This window comes from Barbus barbus (genome assembly GCF_936440315.1).
Source record: "Barbus barbus genome assembly, chromosome: 9".
In the NCBI taxonomy this organism is placed as follows: Eukaryota; Metazoa; Chordata; class Actinopteri; order Cypriniformes; family Cyprinidae; genus Barbus; species Barbus barbus.
In genome coordinates this window covers 30,752,048-30,774,880 of record NC_136737.1, presented here as the reverse complement: position 1 = coordinate 30,774,880, position 22,833 = coordinate 30,752,048, and the positions used below count along the sequence as shown (strand labels likewise).

The window sequence follows — 22,833 nt, the reverse complement described above, 5'->3', positions numbered from 1 at the left end:
AATAAAAAAGGAAGACATGTCCCTTCAAATAAGAATAAGACAGGATATTGCTGGACACTGTTGCTTGTTTTCATTGTGTCCTGAAATGCCATGCTTTGGCAATAAACTGATTATCATAAACAACACATGTATTTTTCTAGGGATGTGGCATGACCAGGGGATAAATTGTTGCAGTCGTTAATTTAGCCTGATAGCTTGAATCAACTGAAGTATTTCTTATTTATTTTGTAAGGGTAATCTTCTGGACTTACTTTAAGACACCAAAACTATTTAACACAGGAAAAAAAATAGTACAATGTGCTTTTCAGGGGTAAAGATACATTTGACCCAATATGTCTTAATATATTAAACAGTATTTTTTTATTTTATTTTATTTCCATGACAAAAAAGTTACCACAAAAGAGTAATTATTGAATAATATACATTGGAAGAAAGCTTGGCAAAAAATATTTAAAGCAAAGATTTACCAAGATTTGTGAATCCCAGAGGGGTCATAGTTAGATCTGTTAAAATAGAGATCTATTTATAAGTAATTGATGTTTTACATATTTAATTTATTTAGTTTATTACGGTATGTTTTATGTCAAACTCTCTCCTTGAGACTGGAGCACTCTGCTGGTAAACTGTGATCATGACTGTCATATACTATACTGTTGTCTTTGACCTAGCATATTCATATTCAAATTTCTGACTTAAAACACAAAACCAACAAGAATTATAAAAAATAAAACTCTACAGCATGATTTATTCATGCTGCATTACATGCTGGGACCCTTCATACATATGCACAGCACAAAACACAGTATGATGCTGTTTGTTTACAAGAAATTACTGAGAGTGCAGTTCAATACAAGAGAAGTCCCACTGTGAAATTACTGTGAAAGTAATGCAGTTATTAACCTGGAATATACTGTAATTTCACACTAATTTTTTTACAGTGCAGTTAGTATGTCCAATCTAATTATTTAAACAAATGTTCCCATGAGACTGGAAAAAAATGTAGGCTGAATAAAAATTAATAACAAAATCCTTCACACATGAAACTGCTGGATCAGTATCAGTATTAATGTCCAGGTGACAGTCTTGTTCAGGACGTGTTGTTTTGATTCACTTGTTTGGAGCTTGTGGAGTTTCCTCTGTCAAATACTGTACAATAGAGAGAAGGATAAAATACACTAAGATCTGCTTTAATACAAGATAATCAATTACATCATTGAATCAATAACTTACTGTAGTTTCTTCAGTTTACAGTGTGGATCCTCCAGTAGAGCAGAGAGCAGCTTCACTCCTGAATCTCCTGGTTTATTATCTCTCAGATCCAGTTCTGTCAGGTGTGAGGGGTTTGATCTCAGAGCTGAACTCAGAGCAGCACAGCCTTCCTCTCCAATACTGCAGCACCTCAGCCTGCAGAGAGTGAAGAACATGAATGATCTCTGAGATTGTGTTTCAGCTTTAGGGTGAGAGTGTGTTTGTATGAGCTCTGCTTTTCTCTCTCACACCAGGATCGGTGCTATAGAGATTTTATCTTGCCAGCAGCTGAGACATTAATTTAACTCACTCTACATGATTCCTGATTGTGATGCTGAACTAGTTCATCGTTTTCACTCCTCAAACCGTTTGTAGTACTATACAGGTGATAATGTTAAAATAAGAGTAACATTATAGTGTAACTATGATATATAAGTCTTGTAAGGATCACTAATCGGCTCAATGATGAAATCCAGCGGCGTGGATGAAGGTATAATGTGTGAAGGACTACTACTCGTGCTTTAATCTAACTCCAATTCTCAAGTGATCATTAAATTTAGAATGGGTTTCTAATTAGTAACTAATCACAAATATTGGTTAGTTTAAATTGAGATATTTGATTATTCTGTACATCCTATATTTTCAATTATTCATTCATCAGGGACTCGATGTTGTGTTTGAGTCTCACTCCGACCGGAGGTCATGAATCTCACGATCACAAACTCTCCAGTCTCAACTTACTCAGAGGGTGCAAGGATAATAAACAGGCTATTAAGCACAAAATATATATATATATATATTGTGCTTAATAGCCTGTTTATTAGCCTGTGTCTAATAACATATTAATTTTTGTTCCTTTAGATTCACAACACATTGCTACAACTCCTGCAGCAAACCGTAACAAGAGGAAAATGCAACAGATTTATGCTAACACTAGTTTGTCTTATGATTTAGTTCTCTAGACTTGGGAAGTGATTAATAAAGAGGAATCTGTCTGTTCAGTTCATGAATGAGGTGTCAAATCAACCGGCTCATTGAGGAGAGGAGTGCTGTATCTTTTCTAAGTGATCGGAACTACGATGTTCACACAGCGGACGAAAAAACTGACAAAAAAATCCCATAGACTTACAATGACGGAATGTTCATGAATTTGAATCTCAACTGTCACTTTCTCTCTCTCACACACACACACACACACACACACACACACACACACACACGCACACTCTCTCTCTCAGACAGACACACACTCACACACACAGACACACAGGCAGACAGACACACACACTCTCTCACACACACACTCTCTCTCTCAGACAGACACACACTCACACACACAGACACACAGGCAGACAGACACACACACTCTCTCACACACACACAAACTCTCTCACACACACACACACTCACTCAAACACAGAAACTCATACAGGGCCTTAGGAAGCTTTTCTCTCTCTCTCTCTCTCTAATTCAATTCAATTCAAATAAGCTTTAGTGGCATGACTGTGTAATATTTCATTGGCCCATAGAAACCTCTATGAACACACTTTACTTGACCGCGGAGGATGAATTTAAGTTTTATTGAAAAGTGTTTATGTATTGTACACTCGTAGCACGCGCACACATTAGGATAGGTTAGATGCCTGCCTCCGGTGCGAGTCCCTATCAAGCACTTTACCGATTCAACTCCTCTCCTCTCCTCCTCTGCCTGGCTCTTTGGCCGCATCTCTCACCGCAGAGCAAGCCTGTTCTTGATAAAGCTGCTGTGAAAACGTGGGAAAAGCCGACGAGGAAGAAGTTGGGGTGAAGCGATCTTTATATAGGTGGAGCAAAATACTTCAATACTTTATGGGGGCAGAAAATATCATTTATGTAATTTCATAATTATTATCATGCGAAGAGTCCCGTTTTCCCTCCAAAAAGCAGCATGATTACAAATATGATATTGATTTTATACAACAATTCAATAAACAAGAAGTTAATATTAAATGGACTTGTGTTTTAGACACAGTATTGCCTGTTTTTGCTCTATTTCTCCACCAAAAATCATTCCAAACACAGCCACAGCACTGTTTTGTGTCTCTGAGCAACATGCTGTGTTTTGTTCCTGAATGAATCAATCAACCGTTTAAATGATTCGGTTCAATCGCGACGACTCACTTATTAACAATGACTTGCTGCCACCTACTGGCCGTTTTAATTTAAAAAAGTAAAGTAAAGTCGTGACATATTGTCAAGTATGGTGACCCATACTCGAAATTGGAGCTCTGCGTTTTAACCCATCCAAGTGCACACACACAGCAGTGAGTAGTGAACAAATGCACACACACACCGTGAACACACACACACAGCAGTGAACACACACCCAGAGCAGTGGGCAGCCATGCTGCGGCGCCCGGGGAGCAGTTGGGGGTTCGGTGCCTTGCTCAAGGGCACCTCAGTCGTGGTATTGAGGGTGGAGAGAGCGCTGGACATTCACTCCCCCCACCTACAATTCCTGCCGGCCGGGGACTCGAACCCGCAACCTTTCGATTACGAGTCCGACTCTCTAACCATTAGGCCACGACTTCCCCAATTCGACTCAATCGACTTTAAATTTCACATTAAAATTATCTTTTCATTTTAAAATACTTGTAAATATCAGTATTCAACGTTTTATGTTTAAAACACTTTTAGACAAAAATGGTTTTCCAAAGATCTAAAAATCTATTTAAACTTATTGGAAAAGATTAATTTCTATCACTGCTGTGAACTGACCTCACAGAATATGAAGAATATCAAAAACATTTATGAGTCAGCTGTCCACGGTAGTCCTTAATATACCAGCACAATAACACACTCAGAAAAATAGTGTCTCATTATCGATAAAATACCAGAAAATATTTAGATATAATTTTGTCAATATCACACACCCCTATGTCTCAGTTACTTAAAGTTACTATTTATTGAACTAAATTATTTTTATCTAACTTTATGATGAATATATGAAATGTATGAGACACAAGGAATATGTTTCTGCTATAACTATTTATTTATTTATTTATTTATTTATATATCTTTTCTTATTTTCCACAGAAGAAAGTCACACTGTATTCAAATGATTTGAAGATAATTAAAGTGAGGACAGTTTTAATTTTTGGGTGAACTATCCCTTTAACACTAAATGTTTTTGTTTGGCAGTATTTTCACACAGTTTTTGTGTTTAATAATATAATAACACACTGTAGTTTCTGTAGTTTACAGCGTGGATCCTCCAGTAGAGCAGAGAGCAGCTTCACTCCTGAGTCTCCTGGTTTATTACAGATCAGATCCAGTTCTGTCAGGTGTGAGGGGTTTGATCTCAGAGCTGAACTCAGAGCAGACCAACCTTTCTCTGTAATCCTGCAGTCACACAGCCTGCAGAGAGAGAGAGAACAACTAAAGATGAGTTAAGTTCATTCACTGTTTGTCACAGATACATGAATGAGGCGTCAAATCGACCGGCACATTGAGGAGAGGAGTGCTGTATCTTTTCTAAGCGACTGGACCTACGATGTTCACACAGCGGATGAAAAAAATCAGGCAAAAAAATCCCATAGACTTGTTTGTTTTACGTGTTATTTATAACAAACCATATTACAGATGCGTTGTCAGATTTAAGTTGAACTGTGGTCCTAGCGCGTGCCGTCCACGAACCGTTCCACCCCTACCTCATATCATCTTATTATTATTATTATTAGAATAGCCTATATCTCAATGAGTCTACTTAAAGAAAGAGAAAGAAAAGAAACTAAATAAATAATTTCTAAATGTTCTACCTCATATCATAAACACATAGAAATGTAAAAGTATTCATGGCAACCCGTCAAAATAAAAGTTTGGTTTCACTTGAAGACATTGCGGCAGAAATATATTACTATTGTTCAGTAATAGGCTACTACTACTAAAATTATTAAAACCTTACTTTTAAAGGAATAATCATACTATAATAATAATCATATTTCTTCAATGTTTTAATTGTAATATTAAATCCCCTTTATTTTCCAAAAAATAAGATTTTATTTTCATTTTCATTAATTAAAAGATAAATTAAATGAATGTTTTATGCCTTAATAAATGTAAATACACAACACAGAGTTTCTGAGGAAAAAAATATAAATGTTAGAATAAATTAAACTTGTTTTTATACTTTTAAATAATTAGACAATAAAACATAAGTTTGGAAAAAATAAAACATTTAATTGGGCCCTAAACATGTATTTTTTGCTAAATAAATTGATGTTAAATTGTTTAAGTTTCATGATTTTAATTAATTAGACATACTTTGATTAGTAAAATGTAATTTGATCATTAAAAAGATATGTAATTCAGGTACTGTTATCATGATCATAACCATCATAAAGCCTTCCTTGGGGCAAAATAGGAGAAAGACAAATGATTATCAATGTACTTATTCATACGCATGTTATCCAGGCGTTAATCCACAAGTACTTTCTAGATACAAAGTAAAAAATCCTTTCTTTGCTACGTCACCACCGCGCAGTTTGAGCGCAGCTCCGAGACGTGACCGTGACGGCTAACATGTCAAATATTACGTCTGACGCCTGAATCTTCATTTGTTTCTCTACTTTTTCTCTTGTAATCTTTAGTACTTGATTTCAGTTGACAATGTATATTCATGATACTTTGTATATTATGTACAATCATTCTTTAAATGTCAGCTCTGTATTTATGCATTCCATTAATTTAAAAAAAACAAACAAACGCCTGAATACTATGGGATTTTTGCCAAACGGCTGGCGAGCGTATGCACCTTAATTCTCCTGTCAGTTTGCTTAGAGAGTAGAAAAAACTGCAGTTATCACACCCCATAAATGCACTCACACACACACACACGCACTCACACACGCACTCACACAATCACACAGTACCTGGTACTTATTTTAGTACCACCTCGGCTGAGGTTCCCAGCGAGCCGTACCGTTACCAAAACATGACGTTTAAACTCTGCTGATCACTGATTGGCCGGAGAAAATTGTCACTGATTTAAATCAGCACAGCCAGTGAAGGATCGAACACAATTGTTTTGAATGAACACCTCTTTTAAACAACCAAAAAATGGCTGTTTCGTTGTCTGTTGAGGAAGTACAGATGTTCCTCTCGTTGATAGCCGAGGAGCGGATCCAGCGAGAGCGTGATGGAGAGATGCAGAATTAAAACGTTTTTCAGGAGTCACGGCAGTAGAGGTGGTGCAACTATAACGACACGTGAATAATCCCGTCCTCTCTAAAGCGGTACTAAACTGCAGTGCAAACACAAAACGAGCCGAACTGAGCCGTGCCGTGCCCGTATGTACATGAACACCACTGATCCTCACAAACTTCTCCAAAACACGCGAGCATCCGTTATAAAACTCTGTGTATTCAACTAGGTGAATATCCTGAGCTGTGTTCAAGCAGAAATATGATATTATAGTGATCAGTGCACCGAGAGCACAAATACACACGGTTCGTTTGTGCATCATATAACAGACACAACACACACCTAATGCACCATCCTGTATGTGACTGTAATCATCTTTACCTTGATGACAATCATCATCCATCAAAACTTTAGGCTACTAGTGTGACCCTGGCTTCTTTTATCCAGCCGAGATAAACATACATTAGTCTTGAGCACATTCAGTACAATCATTGTGTTTGATCATTTTGGCTGATACTTATGTATGCAGAGTACTGTATGCTCATATAGTGTGACCCTGGCTTCTTTTATCCAGCCGAGAGCTGTATTGTGTATCATATGCTCATCCAGAGGTTTTGAGCCGTTCAGTCTGTATTTCACACAGATGAGAAACGGTCTGCTGCTCCGAAACACAGAATATCACAGAATACCTAGAGAGGTGGTGCTTTTATTTATATATTTACATTATTTAACATATTAGTCATTACATTAGTGAATATATTATATTTTAGTTTTAAGTTATCTCGTGCCCCCCGGCTGATAACCAGTGACCTAAAGCGTGATCTACCAGCATTGCCTTCACGATCGACCTGTTGGGCACCCCTGGTTTATACAAACATACATTAGTCTTGAGCACATTCAGTATAATCATTGTGTTTGATCATTTACATTTTGATTCTTAAACGCTCACCCAAAAATATAAATGGTCATAATGTACTTCCCTGCATGTCGTTCCTGACCTGTATGACCTTCTTTCTTCTGTCAAACACAATAGATCATATTTTGGACATTGTTGGCAACCAAAGTTCACACATTGTATCCATCAGTTGGCCATCGGTTTGCTTTGGATTTTGCTAACTTTTTTTTATTTATTTTTTTAGGCATGTGGCTGCATCATGCTCACCTGCATCAGCACCTCGCAAAGGGAAACGCAGGTGTCGTTCAGGTTTCAGTGCGATCGAGAATCATACTGAGTAAGTGCACAGACATGATATTTTACAGATGTAATTGAGTTTACATCGTAAACATGTACTTGTGTGACACTACACAAACTGTTGTGATAATATATTACTACTAACTTCCTTTTTTTTTTTTTTTTTTTTTTTTACAGATTTGCCAAGGAAAATATTCAAGCACCTGTTTCGAAGAGAGCCAAGGCAAACAAGCAAGTAATCTCCAGGCAGTCCACTCTGTCATGGAAAACAGAGACGGATGTTGATATGATTCCACAGACTCTGTGATTCCGGCCGGCACGGGAAACTGGAGCTCAACTGACGTCTGCTGACTCGCATTCTCCCATGAGTCTATATATGTCTCTTTTGCACTGTCTTTTGTAACACTACATAAAACTTAGAACATATACTTGGATTTACACATGAAACAACATGTATTTATGTGCAATACCATGTGAGTGAGTAGGTTACACATAGGTGGGTGAGAGGCCTAACAAACCATCTGCCTTTTGTAATGCTCTCATCTTTCCTTATATATGTCCTTATGTATACTGGACACAATTACTTCTTCTTGCATTGTCCCGGTTTGCACTGTTTTGCCTTGAATGTCTCTTTAGCACAGTCTTCTGTACCCCTTCTTAAAACTTCTTAATTTTGTAAAGTATGTCAGTTGACTTATACTATGCAAGACATTTAGTTCCTAAACATAGAGCAATTACAATAAAATAGATTAAAATCTTGGAGCCCTCTGAAATTGTTTCTTCAGGTTGCCTCACAGCATTTCACCTTGCCTCAAAGTGACAGTCACACTGATGGGCCATTAGCAGCTTTAGGGGAGGGCCCTTTGTCTCTCAGGTGAAATCACTTAATATTCAAGACCATTACCACTCCCTCGCATATTGGCTTTCAATCACAAAACATGTCTTTAAACATTTAAATCAATATATTGTTTTCTGTGAATGAGTAAGCTGAATGATTTTCACATAATTGTGAAGTAAATATTCTAGCCTACAAGAATGATTACACAAAAGTCTTATTCAGGACGATTTAGTGTGGCTTTTATGGCCTTATTTCAGCTACATTTATTTTTTCAAAACTTACAAACCACGCATAATATTTTTTTTCTAAGAAATGCAGACATGTACATCCATATTGGTCACATAATATTGTAGCACAGTTTGTGCTGAATACAAAAAAAATTACCTGTCGGTCAATAGTATGTTATAAGAAGCTGAAATAAGCACAAATATCAGGGCATGTCAACATCTCAAGGGTCCCAAAATGACCTCAGACCCCAGAGGGTTAATTTTTGGACAGTTAGCAGTTGTTTAATTTCAACAGATAACAGACTGTTGCCACAATTGATCAAATTCAGTTAGCAGAAATCCAGTTGGGCCGATGGAGAAATGTAGATGTAATCAGTCACTAGAAAATTTGTTGGAGAGTTGAGGAGGCCTGAAATTTTTACAGTGTAACCAAAGTTTGGGTATTATTGCTTTCCATTGTGTGGATAAAAAACATTTCTCTAAATATCTTCTCTTATGTTCAGAGAAGACAGTCATGCTGTTTTGAAATTATTTGAAGATAATTAAAGTGACGACAGAGTTTTAATTTTTGGGTGAACTATCGCTTTAACACTAAATGTTTTTGTTTGGCAGTATTTTCACACAGTTTTTGTGTTTAATAATATAATAACACTTACTGTAGTTTCTGTAGTTTACAGCGTGGATCCTCCAGTAGAGCAGAGAGCAGCTTCACTCCTGAATCTCCTGGATTATTAAAGCTCAGATTCAGTTCTGTCAGGTGTGAGGGGTTTGATCTCAGAGCTGAACTCAGAGCAGCACAGCCTCTCTCTCCAATACTGCAGTCATACAGCCTGCAGAGAGAAAGAGAACAACTAATGATGAGTTAAGTTCATTCACTGTTTGTCACAGACCCATGAATGAGGTGTCAAATCGACCGGATCATTGAGGAGAGGAGTGCTGTATCTTTTCGAAGTGATCGAACCTACGATGTTCACACAGCGGAATGAAAAAACAGACAAAAAAATCCCATAGACTTACAATGACGGAATGTTCATGAATTTGAATCTCAACTGTCACTTTCTCACACACACACGGACAGACACACACACGCGCACACACTCTCACAGACACGCACACACTCTCACAGACACACACACACACACACGCGCACACACTCTCACAGACACACACACACACACACGGGCAGAAACACACACGCACACACTCTCACAGACACACACACACACACACACTCACAGACACTCGGGCAGAGACGCGCACACTCTCACAGACACACACACACACTCTCACAGACACACACACACTCTCACAGACACACACACACACTCACAGACACACGGGCAGACACGCACACACTCTCACAGACACACACACACACACACACACACTCACAGACACACAGACACACACACGCAGACACACACACACACACGCAGACACACACACACACACACACACACTCTCACAGACACACACACGCACAGACACACACACACACACTCTCACAGACACACACACGCACAGACACACACACACACACACACACACACACACTCACAGACACACGGGCAGACACGCACACACTCTCACAGACACACACACACACACACTCACAGACACAAGGGCAGACACGCACACACTCTCACAGACACACACACACTCACAGGCACACGGGCAGACACACACACACACACACGCACACACTCTCACAGACACACACACACACTCACAGACACAAGGGCAGACACGCACACACTCTCACAGACACACACACACAATCACAGACACACGCACACACACTCTCTCTCTCACACACAGACACACACACACTCTCTCTCACACACACAGACACACACACACTCTCTCTCTCTCTCTCACACACTCTCTCTCTCTCTCTCTCACACACAGACACACACACACACTCTCTCTCTCTCTCACACACAGACACACACACACACACTCTCACAGACACACACACACACACTCACAGACACACACACACACACACACTCTCTCTCTCTCTCTCTCTCACACACAGACACACACACACACACACTCTCACAGACACTCACAGACACACACACACACTCACACACTCACAGGCACACGGGCAGACACGCACACACTCTCACAGACACACACACACACTCTCACAGACACACACACACACACACACGCAGACACACACACACACACACACACACTCTCTCTCTCTCTCTCTCACACACAGACACACACACACACACACTCTCACAGACACACACACACACACTCTCTCTCTCTCTCTCACACACAGACACACACACACACACTCTCACAGACACACACACACACACACACTCACAGACACACACACACACTCACAGGCACACGGGCAGACACGCACACACTCTCACAGACACACACACACACTCTCACAGACACACACACACACACTCACAGACACACACACACACTCTCTCTCTCTCTCTCTCACACACAGACACACACACACACACTCTCACAGACACACACACACACTCACAGACACACGCACACACTCTCACAGACACACGCACACACTCTCTCTCTCTCTCTCACACACACAGACACACACACACACACTCTCACAGACACACACACACACTCACAGACACACGCACACACTCTCACAGACACACGCACACACTCTCTCTCTCTCTCTCACACACAGACACACACTCTCACAGACACACACACACACTCACAGACACACGCACACACTCTCACAGACACACGCACACACTCTCTCTCTCTCTCACACACAGACACACACACACACTCTCACAGACACACACACACACTCACAGACACACGCACACACTCTCACAGACACACGCACACACTCTCTCTCTCTCTCTCTCTCTCTCACTCACAGACACACACTCTCACAGACACACACACACTCTCACAGACACACGCACACACTCTCTCTCACACACAGACACACACACACACACTCTCACAGACACACACACACACTCACAGACACACGCACACACTCTCTCTCTCTCACACACAGACACACACACACACACTCACAGACACACGCACACACTCTCTCTCTCTCACACACAGACACACACACACACTCACAGACACACGCACACACTCTCTCTCTCTCACACACAGACACACACACTCTCACAGACACACACACACACTCACAGACACACACACACACTCACAGACACACGCACACACTCTCTCTCTCTCACACACAGACACACACACTCTCACAGACACACACACACACTCACAGACACACGCACACACTCTCTCTCTCTCTCTCTCTCACACACAGACACACACACTCTCACAGACACACACACACACTCTCACAGAAACATACATTAGCCGAACCCTGTTTGCAATAATATTTGCAATAACACATCGATTTGTTGAATAATTAAGTAAATATACTTCCTTAATTTCCCTCTGTAAAGAAACCTCATTGCTGGCTACTCTCTGCTGTCTCAGACTACGACATCTTAGCCCTTTACCGGCCTCCGTAGCTTCTCTAAAGGGAGCGGTGAGCGGGAGACTGAGCCGTTGCTTGTAATTCACAAACTCAACCGCTACATGCTGCTAAAATCTACACACTGCACCTTTAAGTCGGCCGCCTACTGCTTGATCAGAACAGAAAGAGTAGTTCTGGTCACTTCAGTACAACTTGCTAATCAGTGATAGTTCCTAAACATAGAGCAATTACAATAAAATAGATTAAAATCTTGGAGCCCTCTGAAATTGTTTCTTCAGGTTGCCTCACAGCATTTCACCTTGCCTCAAAGTGACAGTCACACTGATGGGCCATTAGCAGCTTTAGGGGAGGGCCCTTTGTCTCTCAGGTGAAATCACTTAATATTCAAGACCATTACCACTCCCTCGCATATTGGCTTTCAATCACAAAACATGTCTTTAAAAATTTAAATCAATATATTGTTTTCTGTGAATGAGTAAGCAGAATGATTTTCACATAATTGTGAAGTAAATATTCTAGCCTACAAGACTGATTACACAAAAGTCTTATTCAGGACGATTTAGTGTGGCTTTTATGGCCTTATTTCAGCTACATTTATTTTTTCAAAACTTACAAACCACGCATATTTTTTTTCTAAGAAATGCAGACATGTACATCCATATTGGTCACATAATATTGTAGCACAGTTTGTGCTGAATACAAAAAAAATTACCTGTTGGTCAATAGTATGTTATAAGAAGCTGAAATAAGCACAAATATCAGGGCATGTCAACATCTCAAGGGTCCCAAAATGACCTCAGACCCCAGAGGGTTAATTTTTGGACAGTTAGCAGTTGTTTAATTTCAACAGATAACAGACTGTTGCCACAATTGATCAAATTCAGTTAGCAGAAATCCAGTTGGGCCGATGGAGAAATGTAGATGTAATCAGTCACTAGAAAATTTGTTGGAGAGTTGAGGAGGCCTGAAATTTTTACAGTGTAACCAAAGTTTGGGTATTATTGCTTTCCATTGTGTGGATAAAAAACATTTCTCTAAATATCTTCTCTTATGTTCACAGAAGACAGTCTATTATTTGAAGATAATTAAAGTGACGACAGAGTTTTAATTTTTGGGTGAACTATCGCTTTAACATGAAATGTTTTTGTTTGGCAGTATTTTCACACAGTTTTTGTGTTTAATAATATAATAACACTTACTGTAGTTTCTGTAGTTTACAGCGTGGATCCTCCAGTAGAGCAGAGAGCAGCTTCACTCCTGAGTCTCCTGGATTATTATGGTTCAGATCCAGTTCTGTCAGGTGTGAGGGGTTTGATCTCAGAGCTGAACTCAGAGCAGCACAGCCTTCCTCTCCAATACTGCAGTTATACAGCCTGCAGAGAGAAAGAGAACAACTAATGATGAGTTAAGTTCATTCACTGTTTGTCACAGACCCATGAATGAGGTGTCAAATCAACCGGCTCATTGAGGAGAGGAGAGCTGTATCTTTTCTAAGTGATCGGACCTACGATGTTCACACAGCAGACGAAAAAGCTGGCAAAAAAATCCCATAGACTTACAATGACGGAATGTTCATGAATTTGAATCTCAACTGTCACTTTCTCACACACACACACACACACACGGCAGACACACACACACACACACACGGGCAGACACACACACACACACTCACAGACACACGCACACACTCTCACAGACACACACACACACACTCAGACACACACACACACTCTCTCTCTCACACACAGACACACACACACACACACACACATCAACAGAAACATACATTAGCCGAACCCTGTTTGCAATAATATTTGCAATAACACATCGATTTGTTGAATAATTAAGTAAATATACTTCCTTAATTTCCCTCTGTAAAGAAACCTCATTGCTGGCTACTCTCTGCTGTCTCAGACTACGACATCTTAGCCCTTTATCGGCCTCCGTAGCTTCTCTAAAGGCAGCGGTGAGCGGGAGACTGAGCCGTTGCTTGCAATTCACAAACTCAACCGCTACATGCTGCTAAAATCTACACACTGCACCTTTAAGTCGGCCGCCTACTGCTTGATCAGAACAGAAAGAGTAGTTCTGGTCACTTCAGTACAACTTGCTAATCAGTGATAGACAGAAATCAAAAGGTCTCTGATGACGTGCTACTGCTCCATTCATCCATGAGCCTTTAGTCTGTTCTGTCCTGGACACAGATTTGAGGAAACATCAGCCTCCACATGATCTACTAGTCATTGTGATTTCAGAAGAGCGAAGAATAAATAACAGTTTATTTGTCAGGTAAGAATGTATCATGTTAATTACATAATTAAAGAATAAGAATCCAATTCAGACTCAGAGATAATAAATACATAACATCAATTGCTCAAAGATGAATCTAAGAGAGAGAGGTGCAAACCTGACAGAGGAAACAGTAGCATTTATGAGTGCAGTTTACTCTGATATAAATACTCTTAAATCAGATTAAAATGTATCTGTATGTTTCATTTTGGCTGACACTTATGTACTTTGTTGTTCATTGGTCTATAATGCTGCCTTCACGTGCTATCGGAAATTTCCTATTTCCCACGTATGAAGTCGTGATTACGAGCTTGTTGTGTTCAAGTGCTTTAATGTAGGAAATAATAAAATGTAGCATCCCATTGGTTGACAATCATATAAACATTCACCGCGCTATACATGCAGTTTTCTGACAATCCTGGGATTTCAGTCAAATACATGTTTATTTCACTGCTTATAAAACATAAAATATGCTTTGAATGATTGTTCATATCTAGCCTATAAATACAGTACTTAAGCGACCAGACAAAGGGATGTAGTTGTTGTGAGAACAGACAGCAGCAATGGTTGTCCCCTCCACCATGTTTAAAGATTATGACCCTGTGATATGATAATAATAAAATAATGTTCAATTCTTAGTACCCCATAAAACCGTGCCTGCATTTAAAGCAGTGGTCCTCAACCTTTTTTACTCCAAGACCCCCTCTTCTCCAAATCAATACTGCAAGCCCAAACTTTTCTATTCACTAAAACCTTCGTATTTTCATGTCATTATTTTACTTTAATTTATTTTATTTTAATTATTTTTAGCTCGACAGCATCAGTGAATATTTCCTCACACACACACACACACACACACACACACACACACATACACACGCACACACTCTCACAGACACACACACACTCTCTTTTTTTAAACAAAGCAAATTCAAGAAAGATTTAAGCATCCCATGAACATACTTCACAAAAATGTCCCTTAAGTTGTTTAGAATATCTACAAAGTATGTAAAAGTATGTATCTCTGAACTCAGCGATCTGAAGGCAGCTCGACACCATCAGTGAATATTTCCTCTGTCAGAACAAGCTGTTTGAGCGTCTGATGCCCGTATGTACATGAACACCACTGATCCTCACAAACTTCTCCAAAACACACGAGCATCCGTTATTAAACTCTGTGTATTCAACTAGGTGAATATCCTGAGCTGTGTTCAAGCAGAAATATGATATTATAGTGATCAGTGCACCGAGAGCACAAATACACACGGTTCGTTTGTGCATCAAATAACAGACACAACACACACCTAATGCACCATCCTGTATGTGACTGTAATCATCTTTACCTTGATGACAATCATCATCCATCAAAACTTTAGGCTACTAGTGTGACCCTGGCTTCTTTTATCCAGCCGAGATAAACATACATTAGTCTTGAGCACATTCAGTTCAATCATTGTGTTTGTCATGCTGTTTGGAAATGACTTGAAGATAATTAAAGTGAAGACAGAGTTTTAATTTTTGGGTGAACTATCGCTTTAACATGAAATGGGTTTGTTTGGCAGTATTTTCACACAGTTTTTGTGTTTAATAATATAATAACTTACTGTAGTTTCTGTAGTTTACAGTGTGGATCCTCCAGAGCTGAACTCAGAGCAGAGCAGCCTTTCTCTCCAATACTGCACCAGGAAAGACTGCAGAGAAAATACAGAAAAAATAAAGATTAAGTTCATTCACTGTTTGTCACAGACCCATGAATGAGGTGTCAAATCAACCGGATCATTGAGGAGAGGAGTGCTGTATCTTTTCTAAGTGATCGGACCTACGATGTTCACACAGCGGACGAAAAAACAGACAAAAAAATCCCATAGACTTACAATGACGGAATGTTCATGAAAGCATAATCTAGCCGCTGCCGTTTTCAAAGCAAAACTGTGACATTTCATTCACTGACGCTCTTCAATCAGCGGCTCTAAACCCGGAAGCGCATAAACTTACTTGCCGGCAACCCGACAAAATAAAAGCTCGCTGATTTCACTTTTGAAAATGATGAAAATTACAATTAAAAATAACAATGTGTCAAAATATTAGCATTTTATTTTAACTTTAATATAAAATAATTGTGTGTGTATGTAATACTCCCTTTTTAAAATAAAATAGTATTATCACACTTGATTATTTAGTTTATTATTTAATTTAAATAAAAACTAAATAAAGTGCAATATTATTATCACTACTATTAATTTATTTTTTTATAGTTATATTTTATGGGTCACACTGCATGCCGTGGCCTGTGTGAGGACCAAACCAAATCTCCAGGTTCTCATATGAACCAGGCTGAAAAACTTATGAGCTCCTCTGTTTATATGACTTTCCACACGCACACACACACACACACACACACAGACACACACAGACACACACACACACACACAGACACACACAGACACACACACACACACGCACACACGCACACACACGCACACACACACACAGACACACACACACACACACACACACACGCACACACAGACACACACGCACACACACACACAGACACACACACACACACACACACACACGCACACACGCACACACACACACACACACACACACACACACACACACACACACACACGCGCACACACACAAAGAAACTTTTTTTAATTCTAATCCAGTATTTGTAATATCAGAGAGTCACAACCCTGTTCCTGGAGGCAGCTCATCTTTGCACAGTTTGGATGAATCTCTCTTATCAAACACACTTGATTCAACACTTCAGGTCATTAGTAGAGCGCTCTGTGATGTTAGCTGAGTGTGTCAAATAAGAAAGACCTCAAAATATACAGAAACAGTGTAGAGAAACACAGGCCTACTGTTTACAATAAAGTCAATAAAACAAAGACACTGTAAAATACTCACTCAGTCTTTCTAGATGCTTTGATCACTGGCAGCAGCTTCAGGAGACCTTCTTCTGATCGATCATATTTACTCAGATTAAACTCATCCAGCTCTTCTTCTGAGTTCAGCAGCACAAACACCAGAGCCGACCACTGAGCAGCAGACAGAGAGACTTCAGAGAGACGACTGGCACCTGTTCTGCTCAGGTATGTTTGGACCTCCTGCTCCAGTGAACGATCATTCAGTTCATTCAGACAGTGGAACAGATTGATGGATTTCTCTGGAGAGGGATTCTCCCTGATCTTCTGTTTGATGTATTCAGCTGTTTCCTGATTGATCTGAGAGCTGCTTACTGTCTTTCTCAGGAGGCCTTGTAAGAGAGTCTGATTAGACTCTAGTGAGAGACCTAGAAGGAACCGGAGGAAAAGGTCCCAGTGTCCGTTCTCACTCTGTAAGGCCTTGTCCACTTCTCTCTTCAGTAAACTGGTCATTGTTGATCTGAACTCATTCCTCAGTCCTGTGTTTTGTTCAGAAAAGGACAGCAGCTTGAATAAAGCAGCAAGAAACTCCTGAATACTCAGATGAACAAAGCTGTACACCTTCCCCAGCTGCAGTCCAGACTCCTCTCTGAAGATCTGGGTACAAACTCCTGAGTACACTGACACTTCTCTGACATCAATGCCGCTCTCTTTCAGGTCCTCTTCATAGAAGATCAGGTTCCCTTTTTCCAGCTGTTCAAAAGCCAGTTTTCCTAGAGACAGAATAGTCTTTCTAGTCTGATCAGGATCAAGTTCATATTTCCCATCATACTTCTGAGTCTTCAGTTTGGTCTGAAAGATCAGGAAGTGTGTGAACATTTGTGTGAGAGTCTTGGGAATCTCTGCTCTCTCTGCTTTACCCATCATCCTCTCCAGAACAGCGGCTGAAATCCAGCAGAAGACTGGGATGTGACACATGATGAACAGACTTCTTGATGATCGGATGTGTGTGACGATCCTATCAGCCAGACACTGATCATTTATTCTCTTCCTGAAATATTCCTCCTTCTGAGGGTCGTTGAATCCTCGTACCTCTGTGACCTGGTGGACACACTCAGGAGGGATCTGATTGGCTGCTGCTGGTCGAGAGGTGATCCAGAGGAGAGCAGAAGGAAGTAGATTGCCCTTGATGAGGTTGGTCAGCAGCACATCCACTGAGGCTGATTCTGTCACATCAGACAAGCTCCGATTGTTTAGGAAATCTAGACGCAGTCGACACTCATCCAGACCATCAAATATGAACATGACTTTGTAGTCTTCATAATCTGCTGACTTAAATTCTTTGGTTTCTGTGTGAAGGTGGTTTAGAAGTTGCTTAAGACTGAGATGTTTCTGTATCAGATTCAGCTCCCTGAAAGGAAGTGGAAATATGAAATGAACATCCTGATTGGCTTTTCCTTCAGCCCAGTCCAGAATGAACTTCTGCACAGAGACTGTTTTTCCAATTCCAGCGACTCCTTTAGTCAGCACAGTTCTGATGGGTTTGTCTTGTCCAGGTGAGGGTTTAAATATGTCATTGCAGTTGATTGGTGTCTCCTGTGTCTCTGGTCTCCTGGACACTGTCTCAATCTGTCTCACCTCATGTTCATTACTGACCTCTCCACTGCCTCCCTCTGTGATGTAGAGCTCTGTGTAGATCTCATTCAGACGTGTTGAGTCTCCATGATTGGACAGTCCTTCATTGATTCTCTGATATTTATCCTGTAGTCTGGATCTGAGTTTTTGTTGATACACAGGCATCAGTTCTGAGCAAAGGAAATAATTCTTGTTATTGGCAGAGCAATATTTTAGAAATGTATTTTTAGGTTTGATGTGTTAGATATTAGATTGTGTCATGAGATTGAGAGACAGAAGGTTCATAATAAAAACACAGACTATAATCAGCTGATCCAGAGCTCTTACTGGTCTGTAGTGTGTTAGCGAGGTCTGTCTGGTTCATCTTCCTCAGGATGATCAGTGTGATCTTCAGAAGCCCCTCTCTGACTCTGATATGATCCTCGTCAGCATAATGGTCTCTTTCAGAGCATTCTGGGTAATCTGGACTCAGTAGTCTCTTAAAACCTTTCAGCTCACTCTTCATCACAGAGATGATTTTCTGCTCAAGCTCCTGAAATATGAATATTATTTTGTTTAGACAAAGGCATGAATACTAAACATCACTGAATTATATCACACCTGCTAATAACTTCCACTGTTTGCTCAGACATCAGCGTCTACAGATACTGAGGTTAAAAGAGGGAGTTTGACTGGATTGGCTGTCACAGATTTACCCATTTCTTATTACTTTTACCCAGAGAGTTATTGTGTTGGGATGGACACACACACACACACGCACACACACACACACACACACACACACAAAACCAACCTTGAAAATGGAGTCTAAGTTCTTCTTTGCTGAATGTGATTCTGGTCCTTCATGTTTTTGACTGTAGTTAAAAACATGTAAATATATGCATATAAACATGTATGGAAGTATTTAATACAGATCAGTAAATGAATGAATATATTATATATATGTATTATACTGTAAACTAAACAGCACCTCAGATCAGATGATTCTCCCGAGCTGAATTTCATTGGAGGAGTCATTGACGCGTCACTCTTGATGGACACACAGCTGGGTTCAGGAGAGTCATTCTCACACAGACTGAAACACAACAGCAATACAAACTGTTTCTGAAAATCTCACACTGCTCTGACAGAAACACCTTTACTGTTTCAAACTCCCTTTAATGTTCATCTTTCACTGAAAAATAGCGATGGGGAGGTTGTTGAATTTTTAAATATGCATTTCATATTTCCTACATGATTAATTTATGTTCCTCATCTAAACATATTTGAATCATGTAGCATGTATTTATTCTGTAAGGATGTTCAATCATATAGAATTAGTCATGTTGAAGCTAAATAAAGTAGTTATGAGTTCTTCAGAAACCCCGCTCCTTTGTGAAGGAAACTGATTCGCACCCATCACCATTTAGTCTCTCGCTGTGGATGGATCTGAGCTCTACACGGAGTTAGGGAACATAAACGGAGATCAATTATGTTGAAAGAACATAGAAATATCTGCAACCGATGTACATATTTGTTTCATGGAGGACTGTGTTGTGTCTTGAGAGTTAAAAGATTAAAGTATTATTTTCTATCAATAAAAGGATCTGGCCCATGTGCCCTCTTCATTCCTGCATTATAGAATAAAATAGAGCAATACAGAGACACTGGTGCAGGGACGGATGATGACGCAGAGGTGCCCTGGACTGATTATAGGCCCTCCTCAGTTCAAATTGCAGTCATTTTTCTTACCTTCAAATAGCAATGGACTTCAGTATTGTATTACATTATAAACCAGTATGCAATAATAACGTATTGAGTGTAAATTATCATTTTAATTCAGATTATTAAATGGATGCCACCTTATTGATACAATAAAGCCCTCCCTACACCTACCCTAACCCTACCTACCCGTTACTGTATTTTCAACTTTTTGGTTATTTCTTTCATTTTTATTAAAAATAAATGCCTTTACGATGTGATATGAGATTTGAAAAGGGAGAAAAGTCTAGTCGATCGCGTCAAAAATCCTCCCATAAGTGATTTAGCATCTGCGCCACTGGAGCTGCTGGTCATTGTACTCATGAGAGCAGAATTCATTCAGGGAGCGCTCACACTGAATAAAACACTCATCTGAACGCCTCTTATTGGTCATTGTACTCATGAGCTCAACAGAATCATGTGTGATTGGTTATAATGCGCAGTGCTGGAGCTAAAAACACAGAAGTCTCTGGCTCCGTGCCAGACAGTGAAGTTGAGCAAACACAGATTTGAATTTAGCACGAACATCTAATCACACCGGTGTGATCGTTTATCAGAGACAAACATATATTAATCAGCTATTTGTGTCTTTTGGAAGCTGCATTCAAAATCCACTTGACTCAAAGATCTGAGGGGCACGGTTGAAATCGTGTTATTGTAGCATGCATTTATTGTTTCTGAACATTAAAAATGTGAAACATATTCAGTTTTCTCACCTCTTGACTGTCTTTATCTGTGTGTGATGTTCTTCAGAGAGATTCATTCTGGAGGCCATGGTTTCATCTAAAAGCAGATACAGATGTTGATACACAGAGTGAGTTATGAATCATCTCAGCAGTTAATTTTCTCAAATCCAGCTCTGTCTCATCAGTCAGTCCTCAGTAATGACCTGCACACATGAAAAACTATTTCATCCTGATATTATTTACACAGAATCACATTATTCACAAACTGCAGAACAAGTTCAGACGAGCACTGTGTTAAAATGAAAGTAAAGCTGGAATCAGACGATTTACAGACTCTGTGTTTTATCTCCTAATGTCATTTTAACTACTTTCAGAATATCTGATCCTGCTGCTGTATAGGACTCACTTATTAGATTTTGCACTGTTGTGTTGAAGATGGATGAGGCTGAATTCAAAGCACTGACAGACTTTAAAAGATATGGAAAGATACCTCAGGGTCTTTCCAGACAAGATAAGTTTATATTTCTAATTTTTGAAAGTAATGTAAAATGTACACCTGGATTTAGTGGCTTCACTGGTTGTTTATAATGATTTTTTAACTTTTTAGATGAAGCTTTGTATTATATAAAAAAAGAAAGTACTTTGGCAAAAGTGGTCAGCATGAAAAAAAGTGCCCAAGAAATTTTTGAAGAGCTCCACAGCAGCCCAATAGGTGCTCACTGTGGCATTAAAAACCCTGGATGCCATAATCAAGTGCTTTTATTGGCCTGGTATGTCTGTGGGTGAGTTTAATATGTGAATCCTTCGTCATGTTTTCATTCAAGATTCAAGATTTTTATTCTTCACATACACAATTATACAGAGTCAGTGAAATGTAAGTTTCATACATCTATTATTACCATCAAAAATATTTTAGGTCAAACACTGTGCTGCTTGTTAAAAAAGACAAGTGCTTCTCTGAAGAACCCAACAGAATATACCCCTATCGTGGTAATTCATGTTTTTATGAAAAACACAAGGAATATTTTTGTTGCAGCTGTTTTATATACGTGTGAAATACTCGAGTTGCGCAGATGATGACACAGTATATGGACGATAGCCAGAGATAGCTTTAAAAAATAATTAAAAAATAAAAAGCATCACGCAGCTAACAGAATTTTGTTATAAGAACGTTCTACAAATATTCATTGTTGGTTTTGGGAACATAAAAAAATGACCAGTTTTCTTGACGTTAGAGGAACGTTTTAAAACGTATGATGTTCCTCAAACGTTCTTTCAACTTAATTTTGTTTTAAAATTCAACATTCCAGGAACGTTGATTTGTAACATTCCAGGAACGTTGATTTGTAACATTCTAGGAACGTTGATTTGTAACATTTGAATATAAAAATGCCCAGTTTCCTTAACGTTAGTAGAATG

The 22,833-nt window shown here is 39.5% G+C and overlaps 1 protein-coding gene across 3 annotated transcripts in view; it reads right to left on the bottom strand.

The window, feature by feature from the left end:
- Window positions 1–339: 339 nt before the first annotated feature.
- The window catches only part of LOC306874651 (NLR family CARD domain-containing protein 3-like), a 311,376-nt gene continuing 288,882 nt past the window's right edge, over window positions 340–22,833 (bottom strand). The window contains exons 2-12 of one of the 3 annotated variants that reach the window (XM_079424828.1): window positions 21,445–21,511; window positions 19,959–20,063; window positions 19,782–19,842; window positions 19,316–19,520; window positions 17,397–19,158; window positions 16,082–16,168; window positions 13,385–13,558; window positions 9,343–9,516; window positions 4,471–4,644; window positions 1,231–1,404; window positions 340–1,146 (exon numbers count right to left, since the gene is read on the bottom strand). In XM_079424828.1, coding sequence (XP_079280954.1) covers window positions 1,140–1,146; window positions 1,231–1,404; window positions 4,471–4,644; window positions 9,343–9,516; window positions 13,385–13,558; window positions 16,082–16,168; window positions 17,397–19,158; window positions 19,316–19,520; window positions 19,782–19,842; window positions 19,959–20,063; window positions 21,445–21,503 — 2,982 coding nt within the window. In that variant the 5' untranslated portion in view covers window positions 21,504–21,511 and the 3' untranslated portion in view covers window positions 340–1,139. Of the gene's footprint in view, window positions 1,147–1,230; window positions 1,405–4,470; window positions 4,645–9,342; window positions 9,517–13,384; window positions 13,559–16,081; window positions 16,169–17,396; window positions 19,159–19,315; window positions 19,521–19,781; window positions 19,843–19,958; window positions 20,064–21,444; window positions 21,512–22,833 lie in introns of those variants that run through there. The other 2 variants (XM_079424829.1, XM_079424830.1) reach the window with 2 other exon arrangements.